General features: G+C 46.8%; 1 protein-coding gene across 1 annotated transcript; it reads left to right on the top strand.

Annotated features, from left to right (window-relative positions):
- The first annotated feature begins 270 nt into the window (after positions 1-270).
- On the top strand, positions 271-4856 carry NKX3-1 (NK3 homeobox 1). Its single transcript, XM_067742456.1, has 2 exons — positions 271-629; positions 1865-4856. Exons 1-2 carry the CDS (start codon positions 323-325, stop codon positions 2281-2283), a joined length of 726 nt encoding a protein of 241 aa, XP_067598557.1. The 5' UTR covers positions 271-322; the 3' UTR covers positions 2284-4856.
- Positions 4857-13628: the final 8772 nt, after the last annotated feature.

The raw sequence follows: 13628 nt of genomic DNA, 5'->3' as shown, positions 1-13628 counted from the left end.
TTTTCTCTACCAGCCAGGGAAAACGACGTAGGGAGGAGGGAGGCGAGCCAGGATCCTGGAGAAGAAGGAACTTCGGAAGAAATCCTCTATGAAAGACACGACCCAGACTGTGCGAGGGACTCCCCTTTACCCTCACCTGGAGCGGCGGGCGGCCAATCAGCCGCGCGGTTCGGGCGGGCGGCCAATGGGAAGGCGGCGCGGCGCGCCCCTAAGGCTATAAGTTCCCGGGGCCGCGGAAAGTGAAAGTGGTGCCGGAGCGGCGAGCTCAGCCTGGTGGCATCCGCAGGGGCCTGAGCCTGGGCGCCGGAGCCGAACCTCGGGGATGCTTCGGACTCCCGAGCCGCGGCCCGGGGAGGCGGGGGCAGCTAGCTGCAGCCCCCGGGCCGTGCCGCCCACCCAGTCCAAGCCGCTCACCTCCTTCCTCATCCAGGACATCCTGCGGGAAGGCGCTGATCGGCGCGCAGGTCACGCGGGCAGCCCGCAGCCCCCGCGCCAGCCTGACCGGAGGCGACACCCTGAGCCGGAGCCCGAGGGAGGAAGAGGAGGCGCCGGGGCTCCGGAGGACCAGCCGAGAGCCCGGCCCCGCGCTGCGCGCGGGGAGGCAGAGCAGCCGGCGGAGACCGAGCCAGGTATGCCGGCGAGGTTGGGGAGGCCGGGCTGGGCCGGGGTGGGTCCTCTCGGAAGGGAGGGCCGGTCCGCTGGCCGAACGGGCGTGAGGGCGGGTGCTGGGTGGACCTCCGGAGCTCCGGCTGCAGGGATGCGGGGCCCCGCGGCGACGGGCGAAGGGACCTCACGGCCTCCGCCACGGGCGCGCCTCGGAGATTAACCGTGACCCCAGCGTCAGGGCGGCGCAGGATTTAGACTGGGCTTGACTCGCCCGGCAAGGTGCTCTGCGCAGCGGGTTCTCCACGCCCCGGGGTCAAAAGGCGAGCGCGCACGAAGCGCCCACCGTGGTCCAGTGTCCCAGAAGGAAACCCCAACATCGCTCCCAGCCACAGTGCGACCCTTGATCGGCGCCAGCCCCGTATTACTTCTGGGCAATTACGATAATTAACATATAACGAGTTATTGATAATAGCGTATTAATATTAATAAATCAGGGTTTGACCAACAAAGATGCCCTTCGCTTCCCAGTCCCACGGGCAATAAACAGTAAGTCTAGGAGCCCCTCTGGTCTTCAGGAGTTATAACGTCGGAACGCTTAGAGTAGACTTACTTTCTTTCCCATCAGTTTTTTTTTTTTTAAACTGAGGTAGAATTGATACATAAGATTATATTAGTTTCAGGTGTACAACACAATAATTTGATATGTGTACACACTACAAAGTGATCACCACGATAAGTCTAGGTACCAGCCGTCACCATACAATACACACCCTTCTTATGAGGCACCCTAACGGCTGGTTGAGAAAAAAAGGGGGGATTAAAGCCAGAGAATGAACTTTCCTACCACACAAGCCCTCTCTTGCCACCCGGATGTTAACATCGGGTGCCTTTGGGGCCCGCTTTACCGGGTATCTTATTTCTCAGAGTTTTTCCTGCCTCCCTGCTCCCGCTTCCCCTCAAGACATATGCAGAATCCCTATTTCATTCTACTGGATGATATGGCAGGAAGTTCTAGCACTAACTGCTCCTACTTTGGGGACTTGATGACTGGTAGAAAACTAACACGTAAGCTACATAGGCACTCACTCCCCACTCAGAGAGTTCCTTAGTCCTGTGAAAAAAGTGCAATGTGTCTAAACCGACAGTGGGCTGTTTGTTCACTCACCAGAAGAGATAAGGGTGGATTGAATTCTGTACTCTTCCGTGCTAACATGTAACGTTTTCCTTCCCATCCCTGCTTCTCCCCTCTCATTTCCAGAGAGGCACTTTGAGACTTATCTGTTGGACTGGGAAAACACTCGGGACGCCTTACCGAGCCTGCCCCCAGCCCCCAAGCAGCCACAGAAGCGCTCCCGGGTCGCCTTCTCGCACAATCAGGTCGTTGAGTTGGAGAGGAAGTTCAGTCACCAGAAGTATCTGTCAGCTCCCGAAAGGGCTCACCTGGCCAAGAACCTCAAGCTCACGGAGACCCAAGTGAAAATATGGTTCCAGAACAGACGCTATAAGACCAAGCGGAAGCAGCTCACCTCAGACCTGGGAGACCTGGAGAAGCATCCTTCCTTGCCAGCTCTGAAAGAGGAGGGCTTCTCGCGGGGCTCCCTCATCTCCATGCATAACGCCTACCCTTACTACCCCTACCTTTACTGCTTGGCAGGCTGGAGCCCAGCTTTCTGGTAACGCCTCCGACAACCACGAGGGATCAAGAACCGCCTTCCCCAGGTGGCCCCTCTGGAAGGCAAAAGGGCCCGGGGTCAGGGAGCAGCAAGAGGTACGAGACCAAAACTGTTGGAGGTTTGCATGGAAATCCCAGATTCTTCACTAGTGGGCCAACGAAAGATCTGGGACACGGAATGATTTAGTATCCAAATACTTCCCCCAACACAGAACGTAGGTCATTTTTGCTTTTTAGAGACCTGCTTGAAGTAGAGAGGGATAAAGCCAAGTGCTGTTTCTAGCACTTTGGGTGATTTTGTAGGAGGTGTCCACATCACTTCCGAGGATTCTGTTTCCTCCAGCTCCACCCTCTTGTGTAACTGACCATCCACTCCGACAGAGCACACCCGAAGGGGGAGGGGGGCGGGGAAGGACGGCTAATAAGAGGATGTCACCTACTGAATTAAACCGAAGGTCAGAAGCCTCTCGTTGACCTTGGACTATGACCAAGGTTTCTCTCTGTCCCTGGAAGAGAGAGGGACATGGAGAATCCCATAGAGAAGCCTGTCATGCTCAGCGCAGGTTGGCACGGGATACGGAGGTGGGTAGGAAGAGATGAAAATAGAAGCTTTTTATTATTCCTTTTTAAATAATACGCCGACTTAAGTATTTACAGGGTGGCCCAAGCAGAACAAGAAGCACTCACTGTGGTCTTAAGACAAGCTGTATAAACAGAACTCTACTGTAGGAGGTGGGCCCAGGCCAGAAGGATCTCTGCGTGTCCAAGACAGCAGTCTAAGGGGGAGTCTCCACAATGCTGCTGGGGGGCATTGCATTTTTTTTTTTTTTTTGAATCAGCAAAAGGTAAAAGATTCTCTTCTGACCTTTTTGCTCTGGGTCTGAGAATTCAGAATGAGACGGCTCCTGGAGTTTTCAGGCTGTAATTCATACTACACCATGACAGATCACGTAATTCCTTAAGCTCCTTCCTTTCCCCTTTCTTTTATTTTTTGTTCCCTTTCCACAAGTCACCCACTGAAGTTCTTCTTTTAGTCTGATTGCACCTAACATACACCTTCCTTATTTAGCCTGAGATCTGGTCTTTTTTTTTTTTTCCCCCAAAGTTTTATCTCTCCTGGGTTTAAAAAAAGTAGGGGGTGAGCAGATTCTGAATTGGCTAAAAGACATGCGTTATTTAAAAAAACTAGCAATTCTTATGTCTTTCCTTTAAAAATATACAGCATTAAATCCCAAATCCTATTTAAAGACTTGACAGCTCCAGAAGGTCACTGCTGCTTTTATAGGACTTTCTGGTGGCTCTGTTGTTACAGCTCAAAGTCTGAGAACCCTTTGGGATCCCTGCAGGCAGAGGAGGTAAGAGGTATGGAGTTTCACACTCAAGGATGAATACAGCGCAGAGTGAAGGGTCAGGCGCCCGTAGAGCTGTCTAGTGGACATTGAAGGCTCAGGGGTGGAGCGTGGAGAATAGGGGCCTGGACCTTAGAAAGCCCCACCCCCTAAGCAAGCTGACCGGGCTGATGGTACTTTGCAGGAAGGAGCTAAGAAAAAAGAAACAGTTTTCAAAACACATTATTGCGGCTTCCATCACCAAACAATGAAACTGTCCAAATGCTTCAGGAGCTGTGTTTAGTGCTTATAAAAAAAAAAAAAAAGGGTTCCCCCCCCCCCCCCCCCCCCCGCCAATGAGTCATCTGGTGACTTCAGAGAGAATGAGAAGAGGGCACAGGAGAAGTTTGGCCACCCTTCTGTTTTTATCCTATAATCTCAGGTGACCTGGGAGAGGGGAGACATTGGAATGAAAAAAAGCCAGTTGCTAATGAGGTACCCTGAGGCCTGGAAATCTCTTGATCCCACTACTTAATTCTGTTCAATGAGAAACCTTTCAATTTCCTCCTATTAAAAAGGTCCAATTTACTGTTGGTGGCAAAACTGCCAAAGTTGATAGAAAGTTGGCTCGTTTCATCCCATTTTCTATGGTTTGAGCTCCACATTGAAATACTGTCAGATGCCACGTGTTGCCCACACAGAAAGGGGAGCACGGAAGGCAGTGCAGCCTAAATTGCTTTTCTGCCTCTCACACGTCTTTTAAGATAAACGTTCAGTGCTCGCTCTCTGGTCAGTACCCTTCCTCTCCCTCCCTCTGCGTTGAATTCTTTCAACCCCCAAACCTGCAAGTATTAAACATTTTACTGTGATGTATATTGTGTTGCAGAAAGAAAAAAATAAGTCTTTGTTTAGAATTCTTTGGTTTGGTGAATCCATCTTGCTTTTCCCCCATTGGAACTAGTCACTCACCTATATCCAAACTGGTAGAACAACCTTTGAAGAGCTAGTATATCCGTATCTGATAGGTAAACTGGAGGGTACCCCACCCCGCCAGACCACTTCACCCAGACAACCTGTTTCTATCCTGTTTAATAAATCGGTTTGGGTTCTCCACGTGCATAACAAACTCTGCTCCAATCTGTAACACACAAGCCTGTGAGTTGAAGTTTAGTAAAGTACACCGACCAAACTTTATATTTCTATGTATTTTTTGCAACACCTGAGTATTTTTCAAATAAAGTACTGTGTCATTTTTAGACATATCTGTGTGTGATTTTCTGCTTCCTACAGACTGAATGCTATTGAGTTTCTGTGTTTCTGATTACCCTGTTCTCCCACTCTTCGCCTGCCGGACTAAGCTATGGAGACTGAATAATCAAAAGCAGTAGCTTAGTGGATAGCAGAGGATGGTCATTCTTTTTTTTTGCAGTACGCGGGCCTCTCACTGTTGTGGTCTCTCCCGTTGCGGAGCACAGGCTCCGGACGCGCAGGCTCAGCGGCCATGGCTCATGTGCCCAGCCGCTCCGCGGCATGTGGGTTCTTCCCGGACCAGGGCACGGACCCATGTTCCCTGCATCGGCAGGCGGACTCCCAACCACTGTGCCACCAGGGAAGCCCTGGTCATTCTTTTATAAATGCTCTGGCCTCCGTTACTGGTTAATCACATGGAGTGGAAAGAAATGTTTGTGTCATTTTAATAATCACCTGCTTTAGCCCAGGGATACCTTTGGTTTAGAGAATGTCAGGTATTTACTTAAATTTCTTGAAGACCCTGAAGGGAACATGGGGACCACAGCAACACTTCTTTTAAAATTCCCCTTCCTGCGCCCAGTAGCCCCTCACACGACGACTGCTTCCCTGGCTCCTGCATCTCCCTGAAAATGTCACCTTCATTCAGGGCACATGGACCTCTGGCAAGCAACACCTTGGAATTGGAATTGCAAGCATTGAAAATAGGTTTAAAATAAAATATATCAAGAACACATCCTTCATCCACCTGCACTTAAACCTTCATTCAGTCCCACAAGCAGAGTGTCTCATGCACCTGATTACCTGAGAGAATTGATGGTTTTCTTTCCTCCCACCTCCTTCCAGGAAATAGAAGCTTAAAGGGTAAGGTGCTTACTGTAGGTAAAACATATCATAATTTTCAAAGTTTGCTCTAATCCTTTAAGTACATTGTACACACAGGTGGGGCCTCTTGTTGCATGTTCACATCACGAGATTTAACTCTTTGCATAAATCTACAGTCATCCTCCCCTCCCTTGGAAGGCTCTCACATTACAAAAGCTCTTGCAGTAAATTAACAGATGTGGATTATTTTCTTTAACCATTAAAAGTAATCCAGGAAATTGAACAAAAATCTCCCATCTCTAAAGAAAGCCCCCTGCTTCCTCTTCCTTGTCACTTTTCCAACTTTCCTTGAACGTCTCTGCTAATCTCATACCTGTCTTCTTCCAGCATCTCGCCTTAGTGAGTCTGTGGGATTCAGAATTCCTTTTCAATCTGTCTCTCAGGTTACTTCAGGTGCAAATTTCTAGAGTCACCGCAGCTTTGTCACTGGAGGTCTCACTGGTCCTCCCCAGGCCTCCTTAGGAAGGCCATAGCTGCCAGAAGGGGAAATAAATGTCAAAGATATGCACCTGATAAAAGTTTTCCTTCTAACTACAAAGCAAGTCGTTTTCCTGGGGTGATGTTAATACCCTGTGTCTTAAAGCTGACCTCTGAGGGACGAGTGGCTGTGAAGAGAAAGTCACTTAGCTTGGGTGCCCTGTGAGGGAGAGTTGCACACAGAAGGTTTGTTGAGGTGAGCTCAGGAAACACACCCAAGAGGAAGTGAGGACAGCACAGTTGAAGAGCAGGAGAAGCTGATTCCTAAGGCAGGTGTGACTGAGTCCTCACCTGATACTTTAAGAAGCCCCGAAGCCGATGTGTCCCAGATCGAGGAAAGGACGGGTACTTGTATCCCAGCATTGGCCACCTCCTGAAAGAGGCAGTAACCTTGGACGATGCATTCCTTTCTGGCCACCAAGGGACAAGCTATAAGTCATTACCGTCAACATTCCCAGCAGCTGTGGGGCTGCGTCTCCCCGGTATGGGGCCTGGGTGGAGCACCACGGAATTCACTGTAAGACATCAGACCCCGGCCATGCTCAGTCTCAGGGCCACGGTCACCACCATTCCTTGTAATGAGGAAATCTGAGTCAAAAGGGTCAGACTAGGCTTAGGGTACCAGGCTCTGCGCAGAAACACCCAGACTCTGCTCTGCCCGCAGCCATCACCAATGTGTCACCAGGGCTTGTTTGTCAAAGCCAAGAGTTATTTACTGCCCAAGAAAAGGGGCAGGAATGATAGTCCTGGAACATAAAGAACTCCGAGTTTAGCCATAGACTTGGCCTTCGTGCAAACTTTCCCAGACAGACTAGCGCGTCAAAAGTCAGCAAGGGAAGGCAGAACCTCAGTCTCTGTGGTGTGTCCTCCTCTGACCTCTACAAAGGCTCCAGACATGGCTGGACTTATTTCCTGAACTTGCTCTGGGCCTGATATGGGGTTTAGGAGAGATCTAGAATGGAAATTTAGGATGGGTCCCCTGTGCAGCCTCTTCTAACTGGACAGTCTCCTCCTGTTTTCAGCCGATCCAGTGATGGGCACAACCCTCAACAGGGAGGTGATGGGGCAGAAAGGAAGGGGTGACACCCAGAGGAAAGCCCCGTTTTCTCCTTGGAATGACTGAAGGATACTCAAAGATTGTTTTTTTGTGGTACGCGGGCCTCTCACTGTTGTGGCGTCTCCCGCTGCGGAGCACAGTCTCCGGACACTCAGGCTCAGCGGCCATGGCTCACGGGCCCAGCCACTCCGCGGCATGTGGGATCTTCCCGGACCGGGGCACGAACCCGTGTCCCCTGCATCGGCAGGCCGTCTCCCAACCACTGCGCCACCAGGGAAGCCCTCAAAGATTGTTTTTAAGCCTAGAAATCCATGGCGGTATGTGGGAGAAAATGCTGACTTTGCTCTCTTGAAGGTGGAATTCCAGCAGCAGTTTTTTAAAATAATTTTTTAAAATTAAACTTTATTTCTTTTTTACCCACACCACGTGGCATGCTGGATCGTAGTTCCCTGACCAGGGATCGAACCCGTGCCCCATGCAGTGGAAGCGCAGAGTTTTAACCACTGCACCGCCAGGGAAGTCCCTCCAGCAGCATTTGATCTCAAATACCAGGTGGCCCCACAGGCTCCACTGCATTTGCAGGATGCTCTTCGGTCCCGTGGTCATCAGTATCGGCTGCACATTAGAAAATCCTGGGAGACTTTACCAAAACATGGGAGCTCCAGCCCTGCTTAACATCGGTTGCACTATAATCTCTGGAAAATGGCTCAGGCATTAGTATTTTTTTAAATATAATGTTCAACACTACAAACCACTTGCTTCGCCCCTTTTCAACTGGTTTTCTTCCTCAGCCTTACAGATGCCAGGACAAGAGAGAGCTACCTGGAGAAGCCTACCGGGAAGGGAGGAGTTAGGGGTAGGTTTGGGTTGGTTTTGTTCGTTTTGTTTTGTTTTGCTCGCTTATTATTTTTACAGAGAACAGATGTTCAGCTTTTCTTACTTTCTTCTCCAGCCTCCTCCTCTTGGAATTTCTGACATCATCAAAAGGCCCTGTGTAATTCTGGAAAGCCCAGCTTATTCCAGTTAATCCCTCGCTCGAAACTGAAAGGACCCAAACTTCCTGGGTGTTTGACTAACCTGGTAATCCAGAAGCATTTCATTTATTACCCATCCGCTACCCGGGCCCATCAGAATGACAGTACACTCTGCCCTGGAAGACAGGAAGGAAAATTCCACCCCCCACTCCTGTGGAGCAGTTTTCACCTGTCCTGGAACTACCTTGTTTGTGCACCATTGGGAACTGCAGGTGTCATTTAACACGTGTCAATAAGTGTCTCACTTCCCTGACAACTCATCTCTCAGGATTAAGTCCTGTCTTAACACTGACATAACATTTACACTTCCTCCTGCCAAACTGGTAATACTAAACTTTTTTTTAAAGTGTGTGTGCAGAGATGGATAAGGTGGAGTGTGGCTCATGGGCTGAGGGAGGGGATATGCCTGTGACAGCACAGGGTTTTTTTTAACTTTTTTATTTTATATTGGAGTCTAGTTGATTAACCATGTTGTGTTAGTTTCAGGTGTACAGCAAAGTGATTCAGTTATACATATACATGTATCTATTCATTTCAAATTCTTTTCCCATTTAGGTTGTTACAGAATATTGAGCAGAGTTCCCTGTGCTGTACAGTAGGTCCTTGTTGGTTGCAAAGAGTTGGCATCAGAACTCCAGCTCAAAGCTAGAACAGCTTAAACTTGACCTAAACAACATGTGAAAACAAGAGTGGTAGAAACGAGCTAGCTTTTATGGAGAAGAATGTGGGGAATATTCACAACACAGACTTGGAGGATGGGGAGATGTCGCTCTCTCATGGAAAAGTTTGGAATCTCTCTCCCTCACTCCATGCCGAGAGCTTGTTTATACTGACATCCTTGACGATTTTTCCCCCATTCAAGGAAGATCTGACTCATCAGAGGTGCAGGTTCTTTGCCTTGCACAGTGAGGTGCAGAGCGGGTACTGAGGATTGCCACGGCACAGGCATGTGAGGAGATGTTGCTTTAGCTTTAACAGAACTCTAGTTAGAAGGACCACGTCTCCTTCCTGCGACACGAACCAACAAAATGGAGGAACGAGCATGAGAGGCTTCTGAGTCGAAGAAGGGAGACACTGATGGAGGCTGCAGACTTTTCTTCTGCTGCTCCCTTCGTGACATGTACAAACCGACAGGGTGAATTGATGATGGAAGCTTAGGACAAAGGTCCCAGGGTCCTCAGCGTGACTCACCCAAATGATTTCTCTGGGTTTTAAATCTTGCTTATCCTATTAATGGGTAGACAAGACCCTCCATAAATGTGTAAATAGCATCAAGCAATTCCATTGAAAGGAGCTCTTTCAAGAGAGAAGGGGAAAAGAACAGGATGAGGAGGGATGGCATGAGCGAGGAAAGACACAGCAAGATAGGATGGTACAGATGTCAAAGCTCTACAGCCTCCTATTTCCAGAATACTGACTCCAGAAATGCTGTTTAGACCTTGACTGAGATCATGTGCCCTATTACTGGGTGGTTGCCTTTTTCCCCGGGGAGCCAGTTCAAGTGCATGTGAAGAGCAAAGGCACAGAAGGAGGGATAACACGGTGGGAAGCCACGGGGGAGGGACTGGACAGGTTGTTTTCCACAGCCTGCGGAAGCATCTCCGTGTACCTGTGAGCTCGTCACCCTCTCCTTGGCTTCTGAATGACCCCTGAGCGCAGAGATGGCTCTCTGTCCTAGAGATTAGGTTTTATTACAGAGATACACTGGGGGCATGTCAACTTTGGCATCAGGAAAAAATAAAAGCTGGGCTGGGATCTAAGGAAAGGTGTTCTCATTAAAACCCAAATGGGTTTTATTAAAGCCTGTGTAGGCACCCCCCTCCCCTCCCCACCCCCCGGTGACAGGATGGGTTTTCACACAAATAGGGCAAACTTCCCACACAGAGAAACAGCCTGGTAGAACTCAAGCCACACACTACAATAGGAGTCCATGGGAAAGAACTTAAGAGAGCTAGCTGACCATAAACCCTTAAAAACCAGAAAGAATTTGATCTTGGACAGTAACCAAAAATGTATCTTGTCCTGAGCAACAGGACTGAGCATTCCTCCTTACTCTGCACTGAGCTGAGTGTAGTCTGACACTGATCAAATATATTTCTGCTGAATGAAGGAAGGAAGGAATAAATAAGTCCAGACCTCACCTGGAGTACTAGGTTTGGTTCTGAGAACCATAGTTTGAGGTAAACTGTAGCAAGTTCAGAGAAGCTTAATCGGGATGATGCAGGGATTTGAATCAGAAGTGTCAGAGAAGAGAAGGGAAGCGTTAGTCTTTTCCTGTGTTGTCCTATAGGTGGAGTCATCAAGGTGACACAGTGCTCAGATCAGCAATGTCTAAGAAATCACTGGACTGATGTGGGTTCCCTGTCACTGGGGATGTGACAACTATTTGGTGAGGAGGTTGTAAGGAGAATGGACATGCCTGTTGCAACTTAAGATCTTTGCCAGCCCTCTAGTTCTACCATTCTAGGGAGAAGTATCGGGTTCTAACCTGCTTACCACCTACTAACTGTGAGGTGAGGGCAGATCTCCACAACTCTTCTGACTTTCAGCTACTCCTCTGTCGAATGGAGAAATTAATCCTTATCATGGTGAACTGAATCTATTCAGCTCTCCAGGTCCCATGTCTGACTCATAAGGGAAACAAACAATTTTACGATTTCAGGGGCAATGGAGACCTATTGATTGATTGATACCTGCTGATTGATATCTGAAATTCCATTCTTGAACCATAAGGTTCCCGTCTCTGGCTAAAATATAAATGGTCCTGGGAAAAGAAGTGAATTAAACTTGATGAATCATTTATCCCCCAATATTAATGTTTATTTAAAAAATGTTTTACTGACTCTTGTTTAATAATTCAAATTTCACACCAAACCAAATTTAAAGAAGGCAAAAGTTAGCTCCAGAACCTTCTTCATGCTTCCTGTATTCGACCTATTATACAAAGCTTATGGTGCACAGCCCTTACTCATTAGGGCAGCTGGAGGGATCTATAGCAGCTTCAGAAAACAAACTGCCCCCAGGGAACTACTCAGAGGTCTTGAATAAGTTTATTGATTTCAATAGAGACAGCTTGTGATACCAAAAATGGGTCACTGTAAAAGAGAGGGGAAAGAATGCTGGAGGTTTAAAAAGAAAAAAATAAATAAATTTCTATTTCTAAATTTCATCTAAGTTTAGCCCTGCCCATACTGATTTGTTTATTGCTCTGTCTTATGTTCAGGGCTTAAGCTATTGCATTCTTTTCATAGAAGCCGTTTGACTTTAGACCTCGGAGCATGTATATTGTTGCCTGGGAAATGGATGTCCAGAAAGAGGTAATAGTGAAAGGACAAATGGATGATGAGTTCTCTCCACTGTACCACTCATACTTCCTTCACTCAGAAATTAGTAACTCAGTGAATATGGAGGACAAAAATATCTTCATATTTATTTTTAACTAAAAAAGTCATAACTCTAAGCTCTTTACCTAAATCATTAATTGTTAGGTTTCTCTAAATGCAGCATGACAGAATAAAAATAACATGGATCTTAGCTTTTGGACTGAACTGGAACACTGGTTATACCTTTATATTAGCTGTATGACCTTTGGCAAGTTATTTGACCTTGTTGAGACTCAGATTCTTCATCTTTAAATGAAGGTAATAATGCCTTTTTACAGGGTTATTCTATGCATTAAATGCGATAAACTCAGCATATATTAGGTCATCAAGAATTGTCAGTTCACCTTCCTCTTTTAGAGAAAATGTCTAAATTTTATCCAAATGTATAAATAAAATTTGCATACTACAATTAAATATATGCAGTGGTCACTTAACATATATATGCTTTTCCATGAAGCAACATAGCAAATAGTATTTGCCTTTTCATTTTTGTGGCCTTTTAATATGCCATAATATATAACCACTGTATTATTGGACACTGGAGTTGCAAACAGATAGATAGATAAATAGATAGATAGATAGATAGATAGAGATAGATTTCAAAACAGGCAGGGAGAATGCAGACTAAAGTTACCACAAAAGGAACTGAAGATGATTCTCCAACATGTAGTAATTTCTCCTGGGCTGAGCTATAAGTCCATGGGATTCCATATGGGGTCTTTCCCACAGGAGAGAGACTATGTTTCCTGAGTTTATATCATTAGAGGTGGACGTCTAGTGGCCAGGGCTGCTTGCTTCCATGCCCAAAGCTGGATTGCACAAATACAGACAAAGAAAATAAATCAACAAAAATAGCTAAGAGGCATTTCTAAACATATCCAGCTGCAAAAATTTATGGCTATTAGCTCTTGGAAAAGGTCATTTCAGATAAGACAACTATTTATACAGAAAACAAAAGTGAAACATATATTGATTGCTTTTCAGTTGACTATCTTCAGTCCTGGGAGACACAGTAAGTGGGAAAAAGCCTACCTAACCACCTACTGTCTGCCAGCATCTCATTCACTGAAGTCCTCCAAAATTTGGACTTGGGGAGGGAGGGCAGGTACTTCTGAAAAAGCTGAAGTTCAGTGTTTTATGATCATGGAGACCATTTTTTTCTCCAATATTATTTTATGAAATAGAGGAAAGGATCTCAAGACATAGACATTTTTGAGTTGGCCAAGTTCTCTTCCATGGCCAAGTTAGATCTTTGAGTACTGTAGGGAGATGGCCCATTGTAGAAATTCCCCTAACAAGGAAAATAAGACTTTCTCTTCAAATTGATACAGTAAATCTACTGCTCAAAGGTTGTATGACCTAAGGAAAGTTATTCACTTCCCTTTACCTTCGTTTCCTCATCTGTAAAGTAGTCTCTAACTGTTCTTCCAGCTCTATCAATCTATGTTCAATGACTTCTCTTCCGTTTTTGAAGCTCTCAGACCCTTCCCATTACCGTATGTTTGAATAAATTAAAATGTAAAAACTAAGCTTGCATATAAGATGTTATACAGATTTGGGGTCAGATCACTTGAATTTGAATCCTGAGTGCACAACTTTTTAACAGTACAAACTGAGCACAATATTTAAATCTCTAAGCCTTGACTTCCCCAGGTGCAAACACACCTGAGAATACCTACTTCCTAGGGTTAAATTAACACACCCAGCCAGCGCAGCCCATGGTAAGCAATGAGCTCTCAAAATATGTTGAGGCCTTGGGCTGGGCCTCCACCAGATGCCCCCTCCTGCCCCGGCACCCCACGACCCTGGGATTCCTGGTCTCCTCATAGCACCCAAGTGGATATACACAGTGGAAAAAGAAGGGATAGAGAAGGTCCCCAGGAAGTTACAGAAACTCAGGATGTGTCTCCACCCACTAAACCCTTTGATTCCATTTAC

The sequence above is a fragment of the Pseudorca crassidens genome, chromosome 7, assembly GCF_039906515.1.
Source record: "Pseudorca crassidens isolate mPseCra1 chromosome 7, mPseCra1.hap1, whole genome shotgun sequence".
Lineage (NCBI taxonomy): Eukaryota > Metazoa > Chordata > Mammalia > Artiodactyla > Delphinidae > Pseudorca > Pseudorca crassidens.
This window is presented reverse-complemented; position numbering and strand designations above follow the sequence as displayed.

Excerpts from the sequence above, each read along its gene's own strand:
- NKX3-1 (XM_067742456.1), top strand. The coding sequence starts at position 323 with ATGCTTCGGACTCCCGAGCCGCGGCCCGGGGAGGCGGGGGCAGCTAGC. Across the intron at positions 630-1,864 it reads GCCGGCGGAGACCGAGCCAG|AGAGGCACTTTGAGACTTAT; the intron begins GTATGCCGGCGA and ends TCTCATTTCCAG.